Raw genomic sequence first — 23538 nt, forward strand, 5'->3', positions numbered from 1 at the left:
TGAGATGTTTTGCATGGACAAAGTTGAGACAAAGTCGTAGCATTCTAATTGATCCCTAAGTGCTTTTGTCTCGCGTCTCTCTTGTTTCTTGCTCTTCTCATGTGGTGCAATCTCATTGTCATGTTCTTTAATTGTTGTAGGTGGGCACTTATCGTAAGTGTTGCATATTTCTTGAACTCCATTATTCATTGTGAAAGTGGCTATTTGATTTAGTTATTGCATAGTTGCATAATTGTATTTGCTTCACTCTACGTCTCATTTTCACATACATTGTATTTCCCTTTTTTTTAGCATTTAGAAGCATTATGTTGACTAGAAGGTCATGGTAATGTGAGTGGCGACATAACCTCCTTGGATGAGCAACTCATATCTAGATGTAACCTTCAAAATTGGAGCACCCATCTACAGATCAATTGTTCCTCACATATATCTCAACTTAGGAGAGAGGTCATTACTAGCTCCAACCACAAGTTTATATGGTAGCTTTTCGTGTTTCATACCATGGCCATGACCATGATCCAACACCATATTAGGGATATGGCATTTAGCCTGTCAAGACCAAAATAATGATGTAAGATTATAGGACCTAATAATCTGTCAATACATATAATTCAAATGTGGCAACAATGGTGCATTGTATAATCATATGAACCTAGGGCTTAAAAATGGATGTTATAGATAGAAAATAACTAACCATATTTAGACCAAGAAAACATGGGTATGCCAAAAATTATATTTAGAATCGTGAAGTGACACAATAAACACTTAATCCATATGTCTCGTGACTCAATATGTAGGGTCGGACCACTGCTCATAGAGCCTTATAACTACAACACATGTTGGACACCATACTTATACTGTTTATAACATGTCCAACCGCGAGGACACACAACGGGTTCAATTTTACACATGGAATACTGAATGCAATGGAGTTGCACAAAATTGTCTTAGATCCATGTCCACCAAATGCAATGGTGCTGTAAAATGTCCTGGGTCCATGTCCACGACATGTGATAGCGTTGTAAAATGTCCCGGGTCCATGTCCACGACATGCGATGGAGCTTGTAAAATGTCTTTTGTCCATGTCCACGCCATGTGATGGAGCTTGTAAAATGGGACCATGTTCACACAATGAGACAGAGCTATAAAATGTCCAGGATCCATGTCCACTCCATGTGATGGAGCTGTAAAATGACCTAGATCCATGTCCAAAACCGTACGACGGTTGAGATCGTGTCTAGCCAACGAGGACCATGATAGGGGGAGGGGGTAGGGGATCGAAACTCTGGAGGAGTGCCCCCCCACCCCCCCCAACGGAGCAAGCAGGCGAGACGAGGGTGCAAGACTCAAAGCGCTCGGAATCTCTTCTTGCCGCCGGAGCTCAAGATTAGAAGACGGTCGAGATTCAGGCGGGGGCAGGAAGGGTAGGCAAGGCAGGCGCACACAGGATCCATGTCCACTCCATGTGATGGAGCTGTAAAATGACCTAGATCCATGTCCACGCCGTACGACGGTTGAGATCGTGTCTAGCCAACGAGGACCATGATAGGGGGAGGGGGTAGGGGATCGAAACTCTGGAGGAGTGCCCCCCCCCCCCCCAACGGAGCAAGCAGGCGAGACGAGGGTGCGGGATTCAAAGCGCTCGGAATCTCTTCTTGCCGCCGGAGCTCAAGATTAGAAGACGGTTGAGATTCAGGCGGGGGCAGGAAGGGTAGGCAGGGCATGCGCACACACGATCAATCCTCTTTCAGACTGCATCCATTTGGTTATAGGTGGGTTTGGCCTTTCAACCACCACTCTCTCTCTCTCTCACAGGCATCTCTGCTTTCTTTTGCTTTCTTTTGATTTGACTGAATGATGATGGATTGAGCTTGAAGGCGAGGATTTGTTCTTGCCTTCAAATTGTACTATCTGCCTGTACTACTCCTCCTCCCCTGCCCCCCCCACACAACACACATATTTCATCTATTTTACCCCCCCCCCCCCCCTTCCTTCCTCTTTGTACTCTCTCTCTCTGTCTTTTGTTTCTTTTCTTCAGATATTTTATTTTTTTGCCCCCCCCCCCCCACCCATTGACTATTTCTGCAAATTTCCCTGTTGTGTCGCAGACCCATCTCTGTCTCCCTCTGTCTCTCCAGCCGTGTGTCAATCTGAGACTTCAATCAATCCCCAAGCATCATCGATCCCATGGCCTTGAGGTCAGAATCTCACTTGGGCGAATGATCATCAATTCGTGCTTCATCCCGTGATAGATCCTGAATTCTGTACCCTGTTCTGCATACAAATCAAAGAATTCTTTCATCATTTGCCTCTTTATATATATATATATTATATGTGTATGTGTATATATATCTACATACATATGTCTGATTGTATATAGTATATACAACACCTGATTGGATTCGTATATATATATATACCTATCTGATTGTATACATATATACACCGAACATATATAGAAGAAAAAAGGTAAAGAGCTGGGTACACAGATATGGGTTTCCTGAGAAGCTCTGCGGTTGAGTGGACACCCATCAGCAGTGTAGACGTCGTAGAAGATTTAGAGAGAGGCATAATTGGTACGGATGAAGGAGAGACTGAAATGGTACCTTTGCTTCTTTCTTCTTCTTTGGCCACAAGTACATTAGAGAATCATGCCAGCATCAATGGTGAAAGAAGATCAATAGTCGATCCAACAATAGACAATTCTTCTTCTTTGGATTCGGATTCAACGTTGTTGGCGATTGTTCCCGAGAAAATAGAAGTGCAGGTTGTAGGTATGACATGTGCAGCGTGCTCAAACTCGGTCGAGAATGCACTGCTGAAACTTGATGGTGTTCTTTCTGCCTCTGTTTCCCTCCTCCAAAACAAGGCCATCATAGAATATGATCCTATGCAAATAAAGGTAAGCCATCATCCCAAACATTGCTTTTCTCTTTTCTTCATGTTTTGATTCGATGTGGTTATGATCCAATGAGCTTAAATATAAGCAATCATCCCAAACATTGTTTTGTATTCTTTCTTTGTGCTTTGATTTGATTTGATGAGAGTAAAGATAAGGAATCATTCAAACATTGATTTTTTTATTCCTTCCTGATTTATTTTTCTTTGAGTATGATTCAGTGAGAGAAAAGGTAAAGCTATCATCCCAAATATTGCTTCCCCCCCCCTCCGTACTTTGAATTATTTTGATGAGTATGATTCAATTTGAGTGAAGGTAAGAAAATAAAATCTTTTTAAGTGGTTTGATTTTGATTTGATGAGAGTAAACATAAGTAAACCTTAACATTATGCTTCAAAACAACATATTTTTTTCGTCATACTTGTGTTTTTTGTCCCACCTTTCTATCGAGATCTAAATCCTCAAGTATGATTTCATGTGAGTATAACTAGCAAGCTCCAGAATTGTTTTTTTTCTCATGCTTGATACTTTTCTTCTCGCATCTTTCTTCCAAGATTAATGTCCGAAGGAAACTCTATGTTTGTTCAGTGAGCGTGAAGGTAAGAATGCCCATGCCCAACATTGACATCATTTTTTTCTTCATACTTCTTTTTTCACTATTCATCTTTGTCTTGAGATTAACGTTCAGAACGAGAATATTTAATTGTTCATCGAGGATGATTCAATGCAAGTAAAGGTAATCAATCCCGAACATTGTTTTTTTCCTTCATGATTGTGTTTTTTTGTTGGATCATTGTGTTAAACCTTCTTTCCTCTCTTTGATTGTCAGGTATGATTTGATAGACTATTGAAGATGAGCAAGAACTAAATTGCTTCAAATGTTTTCCTTTTTTCCTTCATGCATGCTTTTTTTTGCTGCATCTTTTTGTTGAGGTTAATACCCAGAAAGAGGCTCTTTGTTTGTCTGATATGGTTCTGTGCAAGTAAAAATAAGCAAGTCCCAACATTGCATTTTCATGTTTGCTGTTTTATTTGTGCATCTTTTCTGATGTTGGGAATCACCTTCTTAGTTCATCCAGTATAGTTCAATGAGAGTAAAGGTGACCAAGCCCATTATTGCTTCACCGTTTTCTTCTTGGTTCTTGGCTTTTGGTGCATCTCTCTGTTGATATTAACGTTAGAAATGAAACTCCTTATTGCGTCTTCTTGTGAAATTGTATTGTCTCTTCTTGAAGGACAATCTTCTTTGCATAAGAAGATGTCAAATGCCATTATGAAGGGTACTCATACACAAGAAGAAAGATAAGAAGTTTCCCATGCAGAAAAAACCTACTAGCCCTCATTTTTCCATATGATGTTCAACATTGAGCTTCAAGAAAATCCTTACGTTATTATGCCCTAATCTGCAATGTGGGGATCATTGTGGGAAAATAATTCTTGTAATTCAAGCTACACTGAAATTGTGATAGAAATGTAAGACTAAGTCTGAAATCTAACTAAATTAGATGCTGTTGGAATGGTTTTTAGGGTTAAATTAGCTTCACTTTGATGTTATTAAGCATGGATATATATGTATACATACATACAGACATACATATATATACATTTGTGTGTGTGTCTATATATATATGTATATAGCCATGTTTTGGGGATCATGCAGATGATAGAGTAATGATAGGATTATTATTTTTTAAAATTTTCTCTTATTAAACTAAGGTTATTGATTTTCAGGAGGAACGTATTAAAGAGGCAATAGAAGATTCTGGCTTTGATGCAGAAATTATGGTCAAATCAAATTCAGTTTCATCTCTGGTATCTAAAAAATCTACTATAACTGGTCGCTTCAGGATTACAGGTTTATCATGTGCAGCTTGTGTAACTTCTGTTGAAAGCATCTTGTTGTCCCTTGACGGAATCATTTCTGCCACTATTGGCTTAGCGGCGGCGAGTTTGGGTGATGTAACATATAATCCTTCTATCATAGATAAAAATGCAATTATTGCAGCAATAACCGATGCGGGGTTCGAAGCGGAATTCCTTGAAAGTGAGATGAGAAATGTCGTGGAGTTGATCATTGAAGGCATGCTTTCTGAAAAAGATGAACAAATTGTTCAGAATGTTTTCTACCAGGTGCGTGGATTAAAGGAATTCAATGTGGATCCACTTCTTCAGAGGGTGAAAGTGACATTTGATCCTGAAGTGGTTAAAGTGAGGGCCATAGCAGAAGCGATAGAACAAAACGGTGAAGGAAGATTCAGGGTTACTATGTCACAGCGTCAGAGTCCATATACAATGGACAGAAAAACTGAGGCACAGAGTATACTTCATTTACTGAGATGGAGCTTGATTTTTAGTGTAAGTTTAGACAGTTTCTCTCTTTTATTTTTCTATGGTAATGTTCTAAGCTGAATATTGTTCTCAACTTGTGTTGTGGCAGATTCCTGTTATTTTCCTTGGGATCATTTGTCCCAAGATCCCACTTTTCCATACTTTTATGACACTTTGCTATGGCTCTTTCAGTATAGTTGACTGGTTAAAATGGGGTTTAGTGACTCCGGTGCAGTTTTTCATAGGAAGGCGATTCTACTTGGGGGCATATAGGTCACTGAGAAACATGTCAGCGAATATGGATGTCCTCGTGGTGCTTGGAACAACGTCTGCGTACTTCTACTCCTTCTTTGCTCTGATTTATAGAGCAGTTACTGGACAAGCATTAGTCACCTATTTTGAGACTACTGTCATGTTGATAAACTTTATCCTTCTCGGAAAGTATTTGGAGGTAGTTGCGAAAGGGAAAACCTCGGAGGCAATTGGAAAGCTTTTGAAGCTTGCGCCTTCAACTGCTGTTTTACTTACTGTTGACATTGGTATGTATTTTGCATCCCAATTTGCTGTTATTATATGTCTCTCAGAAGAAGAAGAAAAAAACAATACCCAATGTAAATCACTTACGTCTTATGCCTTATAAAATTCAAAGAATCAAAGCAAGAATATGAAGATCTCTAAAAAACCATTAGGCCAATGAGACATAACAGAAATTCGACTTTGCTTCTGTCAACTTGTCAAAGCATCTAACAAAAGAAAAATATGTTTTCCATTTAGATTCCTGAACTAAAAAGCTTGAATACATGTAGCCATGAATGACAATACCTCCTTGTGACATTTTCCACAATTTTGTGCTGATAAATGGACAGCTATACATGTAATGTGTGTAGAAGCTATTTATTCGGTGAGTGCTTTTATGGCTGCAGAAGGATCTAATTGAAGAAGCTTATCTAAAATTAATGGGAACATAGATGTACTAGCTCATGTATGAAATATATGTTTAATGGAGAGAGGGGGACATGTAACTACTTCCATAGTATCAGGAATAAAGAAAAATAATAGGTGGTCTGCTGCAAGGGAGGTAGCTTGAAATCTCTAATGCAATCCAACATGTTCCGGATTGAGAATTTTAATCCTTGCTCTACCTCAATGATGAAAAGAAAACTCTCTTTCCTGACCTTGGACAGATGTTCCTCCCGTTATAGATAACAAGATGGTGTCTGGATCCAAAGTCTATTGAATGTATATTATACGCAATGATATGTGCTAGTGTCCCACACTTTGGGCATAAACGACATCGTATGTCCCTGCTACCCTTCGTCCAGGAAGATGAGCTTCGTGTCTATTACCCCAAGAAGTACATGTTCTAGTAGAATGTTCTTTCATTTCTTTATCTCTGAATTGGAAGTAGGAAGCAGGGGTTCAGTTAGTGTATTCCTAAAAGATATATTGTACATTCAACCATGGAAAATTGGTGTTATTGGGCTGATTTGTGTTTTTCTATGTAGATGGAAATCCAATCAAAGAAGCAGAGATTGATGTGCAAATGGTGGAGCAAGGAGATATATTGAAAGTTTCTCCAGGGTCTAGGGTTCCTGCTGATGGTCTTGTTATATGGGGTTCCAGCCACATTGACGAGAGCATGATAACTGGTGAAGCTTTGCCTGTATCAAAAACAGTTGGTGACAATGTGATAGGGGGAACTCTCAATACCAGTGGCGCCCTCCATATTCGTGTGACTCGTGTGGGTTCTGAAGCTGCATTGGCACAGATTGTGGATTTGGTAGAGACTGCTCAAATGGTGAAAGCGCCAATTCAAAAATTTGCTGATTTTGTAAGTATCATCCAATCATGTAAAGACCTTTCAATTTTCAATAATCTTATTATAATACGAACCAGCTGGAATCACCAAGCATTGCTGTTCAGTGACTTCTTTGTAGACTAAAGAGGCAGATTGTCCATGTGTCACCATCTAAAGGTAGTTTAGTTTAGTTAGTTCTACTGTTTCTGTTAATTGGTTCCATGAATACAAGGTTGAAATATTTATAGCTCTGATTTAAGTAGTTTTTGCTTTTTCTGCATTCAATACATTGGTCTACATAATTTTGTGGGTGTTTTATACCACGTACCACACAATATTAACCTTCTTACTACCTTTACCACTAAACATTGTCTACCTTCTATAAATGGGTTTAGCACTTTGAGAGTAGTATTCGGATAGATAATTGATTGCTTAAAAATCTGTGGAGTAGCTGTAACTTTTCCATGAAGGATGATTGTTGACACGCTCTTCTTTTATGTAATTTTGTTATGAACGCAAATTAAAATAAATATATATCTATACTTTGCATGCTAAAGAGACGTATTTTAAATGCAGGTTGCAAGCATTTTTGTCCCAGTTGTGGTTTCTCTTGCATTGGTGACATGGCTTTGTTGGTATAGTGTGACATTTTGTCTTTTGAATTAAACCAAATCAATTATTGCTCTACTACAGAAAGATGATTTTGTTTATATACCTCTATGTTTATTGCAGGTATTTAGCTGGAACGTGTGGCTTATATTCGGAATCATGGCTTCCGATGGGCACCAATCATTTTGTGTTTTCACTTATGTTCTCTATTTCGGTCTTAGTCATTGCTTGCCCATGTGCATTGGGGCTAGCGACACCTACAGCAGTCATGGTTGCAACGGGAGTTGGGGCACGTAACGGCGTTCTAATCAAAGGGGGGGATGCATTGGAACTTGCAAAAAAGGTTAAATTTATCATTTTTGATAAGACAGGGACATTAACCAAAGGGAAGCCGCACGTGTCTAGTATCAAGATGTTTTCAAACACAAAGTTGCTTGACCTTATGGAGCTAGTTGCATCTGCAGAGGTGAGGAAACTAGTAGTAGCATGAAAGAACTGATGGAAAAACACCAGAAGTACCCAAGTTTTCTTTATTTCTCCAATTTCTTTAAGTTTTTGCTATTTCCCCTGGTCAATCCATGAAAAAGAGAAAAAGAAGAGGAATAGACAAGGGTGTTCGCCAAGGGCATTTGGGGAAATAACAAAAAAGGGGCATTTTTGGAAATAAATGATGACTTATGGGTGTTCTGGAGTTTTCGCTAAGAATTTAGGACTTACTTTGTACAGCAAGATTTCACAATGCTGAAGGTTTTGTTTTGGTGGCATTTATATCCAGGCTGAGAGTGAACATCCTTTAGGTAGAGCTATTGTACAGTACATGAATGGGGAATCCTTCTCCAATGAGCAGATTGCTGCTGATGGATTAACTGTCAAGCACTCGGGCTGGATGAAAAAGGTCTCTTCTTTTAAAGCTATTGCTGGAAGAGGAGTGAGCAGTGTGGTGGATGGCAGAAATATCCTGGTATTGTTTGAATTTTTGCTTATCTTGAACAATATGTTATGAAGAAGATATGAACATGCCGAAAAAAATTCATCTGATTTCTGATTGTGTAGGTAGGAAATCGGAAATTGCTGTGTGAAGCTGGTGTAAATATTCCACTGGAGGCCGAAGAACATTTGCTGGAAGTTGAGAAGAAAGCGATATCGGCAGTCTTGATTGCTGTTGATGGTCGTTTGGAGGCAGTATTCGGGATAGAGGATCCACTGAAAGTGGAAGCATCAGTTGTCATTAGTAAATTGAAAAGAATGGGAATTACTAGTATCATGCTTACAGGAGACAATTGGACAACTGCAAATGCGGTTGCAAGAGAGGTATGCTTCATATGTTTAGGTCATTTTTTTCGAGTCTTAAAAAGTGTGAAGCAATGAAGAGATTTACATATTGTATGATATGAATGTATCTTTGGTGTAAACTGGTCCAGTCTGTTCTAGTTGTGAGAGAGTTGCTTGTGATTTGGGAAGTCAAGCATTACATGACTTCAATTTGACCTTCTATGTGCCTTGGCCTTGGATTGTACGAAGCTAGAACCCATTGCAGTTTTTTTAGCCACAATACTTGAGTAATTTGAAAACCTATTTCCGGTGTACTCGTTTCAATGTATTCTCATTGAAAGGTTCATATCGGTGTTTGATTTTATGTTGAGAAGGGCAAAACATGCAATACTTTCTTTATTGTTTTCTTCACTATCTATTCCTTAATTAGGTTATGCTTGCATGCAAATGTCAGTGAATATTATATTTAACAATTGTGTGTTGGTTTAAAGCTAGATAGAGCTAGAAGGTTGAAAATTGCTTGTGTATCCACACATCTTATCAAGGATACATGAAAAGGTTTACATGTGGATACATGTGAAATCTTCTACAGAAAAATATACCATGATACCCTAACTTGCTGAATATTTACCATGCTCCAAAATTTTTAAAATCTACCAAAAATACCCTTATCTAGCAATATATTTTATACAGTACAGGGCTATTTTGGTGTTTTTGAAAACCTTAGGGCTGTTCTCATAAAAATATCAAGTTTAGAGGCATTTCAGTTCTTTTTTTCCAAAATTTGAAGTCTTGACAAGTACAATGTTAATTGCTATGCCAATGATCATCATGGATGTTGTTTTAGGCGGGAATCGATTAAGTGATTGCTGAAGTAAATTTGAAGTCTTGACAAGTATGATGTTAATTAATTTGCCAATGATCATCATGGATTCCGTTTTAGGTCGGAATCGATAAAGTGATTGCCGAAGTTTTGCCTGGTGAGAAAGCTGACCAAGTTCGCATGTTACAAAAGGACGGCTCAGTAATTGCAATGGTGGGTGATGGCATTAATGACTCTCCCGCACTTGCCGTGGCAGATGTTGGCATGGCATTGGGTGCAGGCACCGACATTGCCATCGAAACAGCCAATTTTGTTCTAATGAAAAGTAGTCTCGAAGGTGTGGTCACTGCGATCGACTTGTCTCGGAAGACATTTTCTCGCATTCAACTCAACTATGTATTTGCTATTGGTTATAATGTTCTCGCCCTCCCAGTGGCCGCTGGAGCTTTGTATCCGATGTTAGGTCTACGATTGCCACCTTGGGCTGCTGGTGCTGCAATGGCTTTGTCTTCTGTTACTGTAGTATGCTCCTCATTGCTGTTGAATAGGTACAAGAGGCCTCAACTCTCTGAAGTGGTTGAAATCTATGCCCAATAAAGAAATTCATTTCATGTTTCTCATTGTAAAATTATACATACCCTCTAGTGGGAGAAAGCTCACATGCTTCTTTGACAAAACAATTGTATATTTTCCCCTGAGGGGAGATTTCCACACATATCAATCTATACATTTAGAAAAAGTAGCACAAAGTTCCTTGGGTGCACGCTCTCGCCTCATGGAGGCGGGTTTTGTTGCCCGAATGTGGAGGAAATTTCCCATTTGTAAAGATGCCAAGGAGGTATCTAGTTTTTCAATAAACATGAGTCGAAACATCCAATCCATGATGTGATGTGTTTTTATCTTGTATGAGAGATTGAAGGTGGGATATTCCCTCTTTCATGATGGTGAATAAAATGTTGTTCCGCTAATTACGGAAGATGTTCTTTGTAGTTCATGATCACATTGCCTCATTGTAGTTTATGATAATCTTACGACAGTAAAGTTTAAAGTTAAATTCGTTAATATACACCCATCATTTGTATCGTTGTCATTGTGTTTTTGCACATATGCACACACACACACACACACACTCTCTCTCTCTCTCTCTCTCTCTCTCTCTCTCTCATCACATTCAAGTTTGCTTTTTCCACCCATTGTCAATGGAGTCGAGTTCCTACACATTCATCTTAAAGTTGGAATATGAACTCTTGATTGCAATACTCATTAGTAAAATTCTTTGACATTGAGAGTTGCTCCTAAATTGCACATACAATATATATAAATATCTTTCACTTTTGGTTCCATAGGCTATATTTGATCTTTGAAGATGATTATAAAGTCTCTCTGATTGGGAAATGAGATTGATGTTATTCAATGTAGTGGTGATCCAAACATTGCTTTATGAGGTGGCACTATCATGCTTAATGCATGGAATGAAGAGAAAATCCAAAATTTCTTCTTATGTAGACAATTGTGTGTAAAACCCTCAACATCCTATCTTGTTGTGCCATTAGAAATATGTCCTCGGTCTGTAGCACTAACCACAAAAAGAGTATACTAATATATCGCAAAAGTCAAGATATGCCCAATTACATATGGCCAAAGCTAATAAGGATGCGAGGTATGACAATCTATTAAGAGCAAAATCCTCTCATCTAGATAGGTGCTTGACATTATGAAGTGGTTTAAAAGATGCTTGACATGATTGAGCATCTCTGTCAAGACAAGAGAACTTACTCGATAGTTCATATGAGAAAGGTTGAATCTTGCTTTAAACGGTTTTTGGCGTTAGGATGGACTGAAGTGATGCAATTAACACTCAAATCTCTTTTGTAGACCCTAATGATGTTTATGATTAATTCTCGATTGCCTTTCCATATTATTCTTTCGTAGTCATTAGTTAGTTACATACAATGCCCTTATGCTTATGCAAATGTGAATGTAGTCCAATGGTTGGTGGTAGCATGTAGGCAATGCATCAAGAGAGATACTAACCTAAAGAAACATGATGTAAAATAAACAATTGTTATCAATGACAATTCTATATTATTCTTTTGTTCTTTATACCTAGGGAATGCCTGGTCAAACTACGAGTGTTGAAACACTTGATGCAAAACTATAAATTTTCTACAGGCATTGTGGACAATTCTTTCATTGTTTACATCTTCGAGACAACTCAATCGCAAGTTTAGCGAGTAAACATATTTTTAGTGTTATATAGACGCGAGCTCGGGCATAAAGGAACATTGACAAATGTGTCAGCTTCCTTTGCAATTGTGGAGTGGTTGTGAGTAATGTGCGAGAGAATACTGACATATGCCCAACACCGATGTGAATTCAACAAGGTAGGGAATCGATGACATATGGGTAGGAATATTTTATAGGCGGACTTTTGACAAGATGGAGTGGTTTTAATCTTACATCGAAGTATTTATCTAAGCTAATACGTAGAACTTAATCTTGATCAAAATAGTAGGGAATTACTTATTTGCACATGTTTCATACACAACTTTAGGGCGTTTCTTAGTGCTAATGTAGTATCTTTTCTTGGAGAATTCTGAAAAAAGAAATGGCAGGGGATTGATGACAAGCAAGGCAGAATTGAGCGTGGGGCGGCGGGCATCGGGGTGTGCGGACCATTCGGAAGGGAGAGACCCAAACCCTGGATGGTCTTGATGTCTGTTGCCATTCGGGAGGGAGGGATCGATGATTGATGTCTGGATATTCAGAAGGGGGAGAGACCCGATGATGGACACCTCGATATCTATGTCTGCTGGCATTCGAAAGGGCGAGAGGGCCTGACGATGGACGACATGTTGGATGGACGTTTGGAAGGGAGAGATGCGATGGGCACCTGGATGTCCAGGCCCAGTGATGGACGCCTGGATGGATGTCCTGACCTTCTGGAAGGTAGAGACCCGATGATGGAAAACCGCGACGTCTGGTGTCCACAGGTCCAGAACAGACCAACCCAGACCACAACAGACCAGCCCATACCAGAAGAGACCAGACCAGATAGACCAGACTAGAATAGACCAGACAAGAACAGACCAGACCAGACCAGACCAGACCAGAACAGAACAGACGAGACGAGAACAGACAGAGAGTTCCTTCCCGTCCTTGGCGATGCTTTAGGGTTTCGGTTCCCTGTACAGGGAAGGTGGGGGAGGGGGGTTGCGTGCAGCCATGTCTTGGTAGAAGCAGACAGGCGGAGACTAGCATGACTGCAGGAGACCCGAAGATGGACGACAGAATCTTAGTCGCGCTGGAAAACCAATGGTGGGAACAGTTTTTTCCCTTTCTACCTAAGATCAGCATAACATGAAAAACAGAAACGAAAACGAAGAAGAAGAAGAAGAAGAAGAAGAAGAAGAAGAAGAAGAAGAAGAAGAAGAAGAAGAAGAAATAACCACGAGTGCTGGTTTCCCTCTTAGAAGCCTTAAAGGTCTTTGTCTCACTCATCTCTCTGCAGAAATATGGTGAATGATTGTTCGATAGCAACAGGTAGTGGACCTCCGGTTTTTTGGTGTATTATGTTCTATTTTAATGGACAGAAGAAAGGAAACTATAACAGTAAACATGCCTAGGGTGGTTGATGATATGTGAGACGTACGTCTGTTTTAAGTAAAATGAAGCTTTTAGTGGCACTCCATTGTGAGGATATGTTTCAAATCTATGTATATACATACATACATACGTACATACATACATGATACATATATATATGTATATGTATGTATGTATGTATGTATGTATGTATGTATGTATGTATGTATGTATGTACATATACATATAGATAGATATATACACACAAATATACACACACATATATGTATATATGTGTGTGTATGTATATCTGGATAAAGATATAATTAGCCTATATTATTCTATAATATCTTATGAATCTGCAGACAATCTTCAAGCCGATGCAAATTATTGGGGGCCTCAATTTGATATACTAGAGAATGGTTCAACTTCAACATTGGAGGGTAGTAGTAGCTATGATTTAGAAGAAGATTCATCAATAGAATTTAAGGATGTTTCAGACCGAGAGATGAGGATGATGATGATGATGCTAGAGAAGCATGAAAATAATGACATGGAAGCAATGGATCTTAATCTAATAAGGTGGAAAAGGTTTCTTTAATGCTGCAATATCTGGGAAAAACTAGTGTGCTATATGTTTCCTAACCATAAAGAAACATATGCTTACCTCTCATAGGAACAGTGAAGAATCCGAAACATATTCTCAGAAATTTGATAAAGAAGAGGTGAATACTTGGTCCAGAAAGTTTCAGGGAATTCGCGGCAAAGAAAACGTTGCTTGGAAAGAAAATCAAGATGGAGAAGAATCACAGCCCGATTCAGAGAGGGAAAGAGGCAGTAAACAGCTTGTTGGTGTGATTTTCTGCTCTCTCTCTATATTATATATACACACGTATATATCTGTATATATATATGTCTGTGTGTGTCTATTGAAGGCTCATATGTAGGGAGAATTTGTTTTATAATAATTCATAGCAGATGTATTACTGAAATTGAGAAATTAATCATTAAGGAAGTAAAAGTAGAGAGACAAATGGTAGAGATATAGTATTTGCATTAAGATATTTCAAATGGTTGAGGTTGCTTTTATATAGGCTATAATGTGAAAGCTTATTGGCCCTCATTTGGACTTGTCCATACTTGGATGCTAGAAAATATAGGAAAGATAATACTAAATATAGTGAAAAGAATATTTGGAACCATGGGATTGCAGCTCCTCCCTTTGCTTTTTATATTTTGTAATAATGTGTGGAATATGAAAAGTTATCCGATTGGTGGAAATGGCGAGTCATAGTGGTCTAGAAGAATTCATTGTCTCTTAAGAAACAACTATTCCTTTGGCAATTTCTACTCGAATCTTGCCTGTTAGTTTATGGTTACTATCAAGGAAAACTGATTTGGCCACTTGTAAGTGGGCTGGAAAATAAGATGAAACCCATCTTTATCTTTGCTATATTTGTCCCCATACAATACCTTTCGTGTAAAAGGTTATGCACTGTCGACAGCTACAGTTCCCTGCACTATCAATTTTAAAAGTTCTTTTATCTTTTTGGTGTTTAATGATGCACTGGGCTCTGTTGACACTATGGACTATTCGTAATCAGCAGAAAAGTGCCTATTTTGTAATGTTTCAAATTTGAAATGCTGTTAATATTCTTCATGGCTTTTTACCCGACTTTGAGGTGTCCCACTAGTACTGTAATGCAATGATAATCACGAAAAAGGAGTATGTGCACTCTGTGTGCATTTTCTGGCACTGATTGTACATAAGCTTGTTTTTAAATAAGCATCATGATTCATTATACAGAGCACATATCAGCTTCCTACCTGTAGTCTTACAGTAATCAATGTGATATGTAGGGGACTACAGGAATTTTCTCCTACCAGGTCAGAAGCTTTATGAGCTCACAGTTGATGGAAAGAAAGCAGTTGCATACAGTAGAAAAGACATGTTGTGGAGAAGCTCTGAAGATCATAAGAGGGATTTGAGAACATTCTCCCCACTCGAGAAAGATTACCTGTGTAGAAATTCTGATATGTTAGCGGCATTTGAAATTGACGGTGGGTACTTTCACATGTTTGTGTGTATATGCTCCAATTGTGTATTGTTATCCTTTTCTTGTGGAACAGCATTGAGCCTTCGATTTAATTCTTTGATACAAGAAGACTGTAGTGTTGATCTCCTGACTGGTAAGATTAGCCTTTAGTGACTGCATAATTCTGAATTTCTGAGTTAAATGTTGGCATTTGGCAGAACATTGCAGCCCAAACAAAAAAGTCCAGGAAGCAATCAACAGACATGAAAGAAAAACGTTATATGATCAATTTGAAGATCCTATGCATGAATCAATGATTAGGCAAAACCAAACGTCTAAATATGCAAATCCGATAAACAACTTGTGTCACTTAAATACTCTGGAAGCGGCAAGTTCTAAAAATATTAAAATGACGAACGAGTTTGATGATACGAACTCCTGGATAACCAACAATTCAGAGGTGTCAATTAGTTTCAACTGTTGGTTATGACATCGATTATCTATATTACAATATTTGTATTGCATTAAAAAGTTACTATTCGTTTTCCTGAAAGGTGTAACTTCAATATTGGTAGCTTGAATATGAATGGAAGATTAAGTTGTGGAATTATGGTTTCTAGGCATATTGGCAACTTGCAGTTTGTACTTTCTCACTGCGAAGGCTCGTCTAATTGACTGAACAAAGGAGTTTAGAGATTATTTTTCTTACATGAAAAAGACTGAATAAGAGAGACAGAAGAAATAATTTTCCTTGTGATTTTCATACTTATGATGATGAGATTGAGCTGTAAGATTGTATGATTCCAGGTCTGAAATGTAGCTATTTCATAAGCAAAGGATAACATTCCTCGTTTCTTTTTGTGGCAAAGTGACCTTTGATTCTTGCTTAAAAGCAAGCAATACATGTTTTACTTTTTGTTTGTAATAATACACTTGGGGCAGCAATTTGTTTATGTACATTTATCCTTGCAAATGGTCATGACTTGACTTTGACCTGTTGTAGCATTCCCAAACCAAAGAAAATTAATGCTTTTAACATAATAAAGGTTATGGACACATAGTAGGCAGATTTTGTTGTTTGGTTGCCTATTTTGTTTCTCACCATGAATTTTACACTGAGGACAAATTTCTTATCTTATTAAATCTATGCTTTTTGTGTAGTTATTGGATCCTGAACCAGAATATGGTGCAACATTGAAGAACCTTGGCAATCTTAATGCTGAGGATGACATGCCAGAAAAAGATTATTGTGGAGATGGAAAGAATAATCCTATACATCCCAGCAACATGACATCATCATCATTTTTATATGCAAATGATAAAAGGACACATGTAAATCCTGATGTTTCATGCCATAGAGTCGATAAAAATGAATTGACAGGGAACAAGGAAAAATTCATTGTGATGGGGAATGGAACAAAAGAAGCTCATTTGACAGAAGTTATGAAAGTTTTCAAGGAAGAATTTCATCAGCTGAAAATAGAAAACAAACGGCTAGAAAAGCTTCTCAAGGTATATGTTTCAGTTCTTCAGTGCATTTCTTAAAGAATATTATTTTGACTCAATATTATAGTAATATTGCCTTGATCAGCTATTAGCTAGCACAGAAAGACACATATCTTGTAAAAAAGTTATAGAAAATCAGTGTATCAGTTCTTTAACTTATTATTAGTCAAGTCAATGTGGATATTGACTCATTAGCCTGCATTGATTTGAGTATTCACATAAATAAGCACCATGCCTAGTCAACATGGAAACTGATCCTGGCAAAAGAGGCTATTGAAGGGATACTTTGTACGCAGATGCCAAATAATTGTAGGTTTCAAGGGGAATCCATGATATCCTACCACTGCGAGAAGAGGGAAGTAGGTGTCCATAATTCTATATCTGATTGAACCGAACATGGATCCTAAAGAACCAGAGGTACTGCAGCTGAAAACTTGGAAAAAGGTTGTGAGGAACAGTGGGCAGGTGCAGGAGACAAACCATCAGCAAGCCCTAGAGTGGGTAAAGATTTCGCACTAGAGGAACATCAAAATCAACCAGCAACGGTGTAGGTGAAATCTGGCTAAAGAATAAAGGAATGGAGGGTTTCTACAAAAGAATATGGAGTATAGGACCATTTAATGGTCTTCCCAAAATTCATGCTGTGCTTTCACCAGCAAATGGTGGAGAATTTAACTAAAGCAATCAAAGGTAACACAAAGGCTAATCTTGGGAGAAGGGAAGAAGCCAAAAAATATTCGAAGTACCAATGGTTATGGCCAATCTTCACAATCAAGAGCTTGCCGTAGTCCTGATGGATGGCAGATCCGTAGTAAATGTGATAAGTGAGTGGATGTGCAGAGTATTCAGTCCTCACAAAATGAGAATTATCCCCATTTGGGTCCAAATGGTAGATCAAAGAGCAGTCCTGGCACCAGGTGTAATCTGTAAATTCATCAGTCATGATACGTGTTTGATATATCAACAGTGGTACTGAAATTGGAAATGGTGGAGACATATCCAATGTTGGCGGGAAGCTGAGAGAATTGACGATGAGTCTGGGGAAAATTAAGATTCTAGTTTTCCACATATATAGGTCTATACTTCAACAAAGCATTTCCATCATAGCAGGAGAACAGATTTTCAATAGAAAACGCAAAACCTCTAGAAATTTAGTTGAGCTGGATGTTGGGATGCACAAACCCATCAATGCCTCTTGAAGCATGGCGTGGGCATGGCTCAGGCAGTGTTTGATCTCCTTCATGAAGTGATAGAAATGTGATTTGCGAGACCTGGATTAACCTACAAAACCAATTGCCACCTCAGATATTGTACTAGCATTTCCTTAACATCTCAGCCCAGGCTGTCAAAGTGACCTCACTACTGGACATTTACATGGAAATTTGCCCATAGATTAGTAAATGGTTTTCACTGCTGAGTTGTGGATGCTCTTTTGGGTGGAGATTTCTCATTTAGACAATAGGAAGTATCAGATAAGATGAAAAGAGATACTGTGAGGCCTTCCCTTTCTTGTAAAGTATGGATTTTCATATTCAAAGGTCATATACACCACTTGATTGGGTTTATGCACTTTCTCCATGTTTTGACTTTGGTTCCACCTATATGTCACCTTGTATTTGTGGTCTTGTTTGTTTCGGTAATATTTTTTAGTAGCAGTACTATTTTGCTCTACATGAAGAGATAAATTGAACTTATTCTCGAAAATTTCCTAATCCATATTGACTATACGATTTCTTATATGATCATGTGATATGTGAACTTGTGGTAATAGAGACCAACAGCTATTGTATGTATGCTGAAGGATGTAGCACAAAATTATTTATGTTATCTTAATCTTTGACAGAAAAAAATACTAGACTTCTCAAAAGAACGAGCTTTGTGGGAGCAGAAAGATTTGTCTAATTTGAGCATGTTTAATACATACAAAGAGGAGGTAAAAATCTACAACATAAAATTTGTAACACCCAAGTTATGAAATGTATTGGAGCTGTAGGGAGCTCATGTAGCACATGGTATGCATTCTTAGCTCATAAATGTTAGGGTATTGTTAGCAATGAAGTCTTTGTAAGAATATGGAAAGGACACATTTATTATCAAGAGAATATAGACAGAAGTTTCAATTTCCACATTGCGCATTTTAAATGTATTCTTTTGCTACTACCAGCACAACTTGATGGAACAGTATATCTCTGCAATGAGATTTATGATTTAAAACATTATTACTTGTTTCAAACAATTGGTTTACATCCTTCAAATTTTGTGATTTAAGACTTACCGCTTGCGGAAAGAGAGGTTAAAATTAGAGAAACAAACAAAGTTGATAGCTCAATTTCCCACCAAAATAGAACGAAATGAAATGGAGGAGCTCCGGAAGAAGATTACAAGTATCAGTTCACTTCATGCTAAGAAGGAGTCATTACAAAATATGACTGTAAGAATGCTTAGTATGTTTGGAACTAGATGATGTTTTTTGGAATCTCTTTCATGATTATATCTTTCCGACATGAATGTACGAAACAAGTTGATAACAGGACACATTTATTTCATGAAAGTAATCTCTCTGTAATTTCAAATTGTAAGTTGATATATGATCAACAGGACATTTATTTTGGAAAACATCAAATGTAATAAATTTACTGCTTTTTCTACAATCCTCGCCCACTTTCAGTTCACTGTGTAAGTTTTTGCTTAACAGATCAATAGGCTTCGAAGAATAATAACTGATCAGACAGATCAAATCCAGTCATTGCAAGATGAGGTTTGTAAATTTATAAAATGTAAAACAGCAATTCTGAAGTAACGGACGAAATGATGTCCTTTTGTAACCAGTTTCGTTGTATTTCTTTTGTGACCGACTTAACTTTGTTATTTATTAACTGATTTAATTAACTGATTTAATAACTCATTGCCGAATGTGCTACAATTTTAGGTCAAAAGGTATGAAAGGGTATTGCAAGCAGAGTGGGCGACAGATAGCAGAAAAATGATCAAATTTGGAACGAGCCATGATCAAGATAACAGATTTGCAAATGAACATAAAGTATCCTTCTTTACATGACGTCCAATTCCTTACTCGATGATTATCACTAGTTATTTAACTAAGCACAGATATATACATAAGGATTAGAACCAATATCATTACCCTACCATGCAAAGCAAATGAGTATGCTGCCGAAACAATGGGGGCGTTGAACATTGCTAAATGTGGATTGTCCATTAGATACAAATCCTCATAACCATCTTCTACAGATATTGTACAGCAATATGCAGCACAAAACTTTGGTATCCTCAAAGGAACACAAAGTCTGTTAAAGCATCAATTTTGGTGGGATCATCATGCTCAGAAGCTAGGCAAACATTTTACAACACTTCCAATAAGCAAGAGACTAGAAAGCTATTCAAGAAATTCATGAAGTAGAAAGAAGCTAACGGGAGGCCTTTCACTACCAATAGAACATAATTGCAGAGCTTAAGCAAAGCCCGTCATAAATTATGGGGGTTATATGAAGGTCATTGGCACTTCTTGAGATTTTAAGGAAAGGTTTACCTGGCTATGCAGAGGAACTATATAATGTTCGATAATAATACTAGCTAATGGATGAAATAGATAGCAACATTATAAATAAATGTAGTCACGTTTGCGAAGATAAATACATCACTGATGAAAATGGCCAAATGGGAAGAAGTGACTTTCCATTGCGAAATCTGGATGGGTACCAGCCTATGAGGAGATTTTAAATCTCCAGCATTTACAGTGAGGTTTCTTTGAGCAATTGATGGTTGAATCACATTGTTCCCATCTTTAATGCTGGAAATCCAATTTTTGTGCAAAAAATTACTGAACCATTATGGCATGGACTCTTTATGGAAAAGCTATTTGGCAGTGTTAAGAAACAAAAAAGCTTTTGAGTTGAATCTCACTGGGCTCAAGCTAGAGGAAAAGTGGGTTCTGAAGATACACTCTACTATTATAGACCAACTAGTCACAATTGAGGGGATTGACAGGGCATTTGTTGGTTGTTTCTTGAACTTTCTCTCTCTCTCTCTCTCTCTCTCTCTCTGCCGAGTCTTTTGATAGCATACCATGTAGTAAGTGAGGAACAAGATTGGAAAGACTAAAGGTACTGAAAGAGTTGAAGGAAGTGGCACTCTTTTTCTCAAAAAAGGTGCTAAATGAAAATTTCTTCCCCTATGGATAGTGCAAAACCTGCAACATTGGGGTGAAACAGGGGTGTCCCTGTTTCACCGTTAGCGATGGTAATTTTTGAGAGTTAGTTTACTGTGAAGGCCTATGATGCGTGTGATCAGTTGGATATTGGAACAAACAGAGTTTTAGAAACGAGAAATAAACTCTGTGATACCGGCTATGTTGTTTGTAACATGTTTCACTGGCCTTGTGGTCTGGCATGATGCCATTACTTCAGTTAAAGTTATTAATGAAGTCATTAATACTAACTGAATGTGAATAAAGAAATAAGGAAATTACTGAAGTAGAAAATTGACATTGAATTAATGATTGGGAATGCAAGGATAATTAATGTGCATTTCCATACAATGGCACCCTTGGTTTCTCCTCTTTTTTATTCAAGCAAACTCTGAAGAAATATGTCATACAAAAGTTTTAATGGAGGCGATTGCTATATTGTGCAATTTTGTTTTCATTCATTAAAGTAAAGATTTAAAGAAAAAACTCAAGACTTCATGTGATTTTAAATGATTCTATTTGTGGTAATGCTTGGTGGTGGACAGAATGGGCGCAATTGGAGCAGAGTTTCCACCACAGTATGCTGGACAAGAAAACAACAATAGGGGTACGGATCAAACATTGTTTCCTAATACCTATGAGATATTGGATCATATGTATTTATTATGGTTGATTCTATTTGCTACTTGAGTTATCGGAAAATGATTCGTCACATCAAGTCAAATGATTGCTTAGCTGGATCACATAAAACTGTAAATGTTTTTGAAGCATAAAAAACTGAACAAACTAAATTACAGGTATTTTGGACACTTCTCCAAAATATAACCTGTGGAGATCTTGACTTCTATCATATGAAGAATTATTTGTGAGATAGAGACTCAAGAGGGAGAACACTTGCAAAGTTTTTGACATGCATTGAATGCATGATTAAAGTGTTTAATACATAATATGCTTGATGTAGATATATGTAGATATCTACATCAAGCATATTATGTGAATCAAATGGAGACTAATCAATTTTTAATGTCCATGGTTTCTTCATGAGTTACGAAACCTTAAAATTAATTATTTTGATTCTATGGAAGATAGCTGAGTCACATCTCATTGGGTTGAGGTGGTACAAATATCAATGTATTAATATGTGCATTTGTGCATGTGTATGTATGTTGTGATTAGTGAATGATGTTCCAATTTGGTTTATTTTGTTGTCCTTAAACTCCATAAAGTGGAATAAGTTAATACAGTAATAGTTCTTTAGGATGCCTTCTTGTAAATTGCCTCACTGGGAAACTTGTTTAAATAGGTAAAAATCACAATGTGCGAACATTCATACGCATCAACTGTTTGCTATCTTCTGTTTGTTTGAACAAGTTTGTTGACATGATTCTTTATTTAAATGGAACTAAGGACTTGATCTTAAACTTTCGAGAACCTTGGGAAGAGAGTTGGTGGGATTGGAACATCAGTTGTTTGGAACAATATTAATGAGTGGGGAATATATGAAGCAACATTATTGGTGGGAATGGAATACAATATTGTGAAATGCACATAAGAAATCAAAACCAGCCTAGTTAGCTTCTTACTTCTTACTCAATTTATAGTTGATATAAAGGTACCCATTTGGGTTGGCTTAGCTAGAAAGGGTGTGCTAAAAGGGTGGGTCGACTTAGGTACATGCATCCTAAAAAGGGTGACACAAAGGAACACATGCACACCACAATATGCTAAACTTGTTTGATTGGTAGAAAATATGTGGTAATTTTGGCTTTTTAATTTATGAGATAGTGAATGGAAGAACTAATAACAGAAGAGAAAAGCTTTGTGTTTTAACTTGATAATGGTACTTAAACGATCGATTGGTGTCTTTGTGGATTAGAAAGAAGCTTGGATGGGTATATTGATTCATCTCCATTTGATTAAGGTAATATGCACAATGTAGATATAAAAGAGTTTGCCTATTCTCTTTTGCCTCATTTCTAAATTTTAATATAATCTTCTCTCTTAGTGGTACAATGTTTGAGCAAGTTGATAAAATGCCCGGAACATACGTGTTGGACAAGTTGTTGATCCACAAGGTACCATTAGCTCCATTTTTTGGACATAGATAATAAAGCCAATTCTTTTGTATTGGCACTAGTGACAAGCGTCGACACCATGCAATGATAAGCAAGTAACAAGCTTCGATACCATGCAAAGCAGATGACAAGCTTCCATACCATGCAACGATGAGCAAGTGACAAGCTTTCCTGATGTTAGGAGAGTTTTTGGCTTGAGTAACAAACCTTGATACCAAACCTTTTATTACTCTCAAGGTTGGTTGATGTGAAAATGAAAGGAATTGGTCTCCTAGGAAAGGGATTTCCTTAAAAGAGGTGTGTCCCATGGGGATGCCAATCCCCTACAAGAGTGTCTAAATCCCACGTTTATATTGTTTGACAACCTTAAGAATTTAGTGTAGACCTTTGGAATTCAGTGTCT

General features: G+C 37.6%; 2 protein-coding genes across 8 annotated transcripts; both read left to right on the top strand.

Annotated features, from left to right (window-relative positions):
- The first annotated feature begins 2201 nt into the window (after nucleotides 1-2201).
- On the top strand, nucleotides 2202-10697 carry RAN1 (copper-exporting ATPase / responsive-to-antagonist 1 / copper-transporting ATPase (RAN1)). Its single transcript, XM_087324271.1, has 9 exons — nucleotides 2202-2902; nucleotides 4631-5254; nucleotides 5337-5766; nucleotides 6733-7058; nucleotides 7602-7660; nucleotides 7758-8100; nucleotides 8410-8595; nucleotides 8688-8945; nucleotides 9850-10697. The coding sequence occupies exons 1-9, from the start codon at nucleotides 2492-2494 to the stop codon at nucleotides 10324-10326; spliced, it is 3114 nt and encodes a 1037-aa protein (XP_087180397.1). The 5' UTR covers nucleotides 2202-2491; the 3' UTR covers nucleotides 10327-10697.
- A 2583-nt stretch (nucleotides 10698-13280) lies between these two features.
- Nucleotides 13281-22104, top strand: LOC147860457 (uncharacterized). 7 transcript variants are annotated; one of them, XM_087324274.1, is made up of 8 exons: nucleotides 13758-13896; nucleotides 13997-14166; nucleotides 16512-16862; nucleotides 18700-18789; nucleotides 19126-19287; nucleotides 19552-19614; nucleotides 19786-19896; nucleotides 21606-22104. In XM_087324274.1, the coding sequence occupies exons 2-8, from the start codon at nucleotides 14110-14112 to the stop codon at nucleotides 21663-21665; spliced, it is 894 nt and encodes a 297-aa protein (XP_087180400.1). In that variant the 5' UTR covers nucleotides 13758-13896; nucleotides 13997-14109; the 3' UTR covers nucleotides 21666-22104. The 7 variants fall into 7 exon arrangements, with proteins under 7 accessions (XP_087180401.1, XP_087180400.1, XP_087180399.1 ...); XM_087324273.1 differs by having other exon boundaries at nucleotides 13759-14166; XM_087324277.1 differs by lacking the exons at nucleotides 13758-13896; nucleotides 13997-14166 and adding an exon at nucleotides 15233-15375.
- Nucleotides 22105-23538: the final 1434 nt, after the last annotated feature.

The sequence above is a fragment of the Azolla caroliniana genome, unplaced genomic scaffold (assembly GCF_043228905.1).
Source record: "Azolla caroliniana isolate FFs.n. ecotype wild unplaced genomic scaffold, voAzoCaro1.0.p SCAF_9, whole genome shotgun sequence".
Lineage (NCBI taxonomy): Eukaryota > Viridiplantae > Streptophyta > Polypodiopsida > Salviniales > Salviniaceae > Azolla > Azolla caroliniana.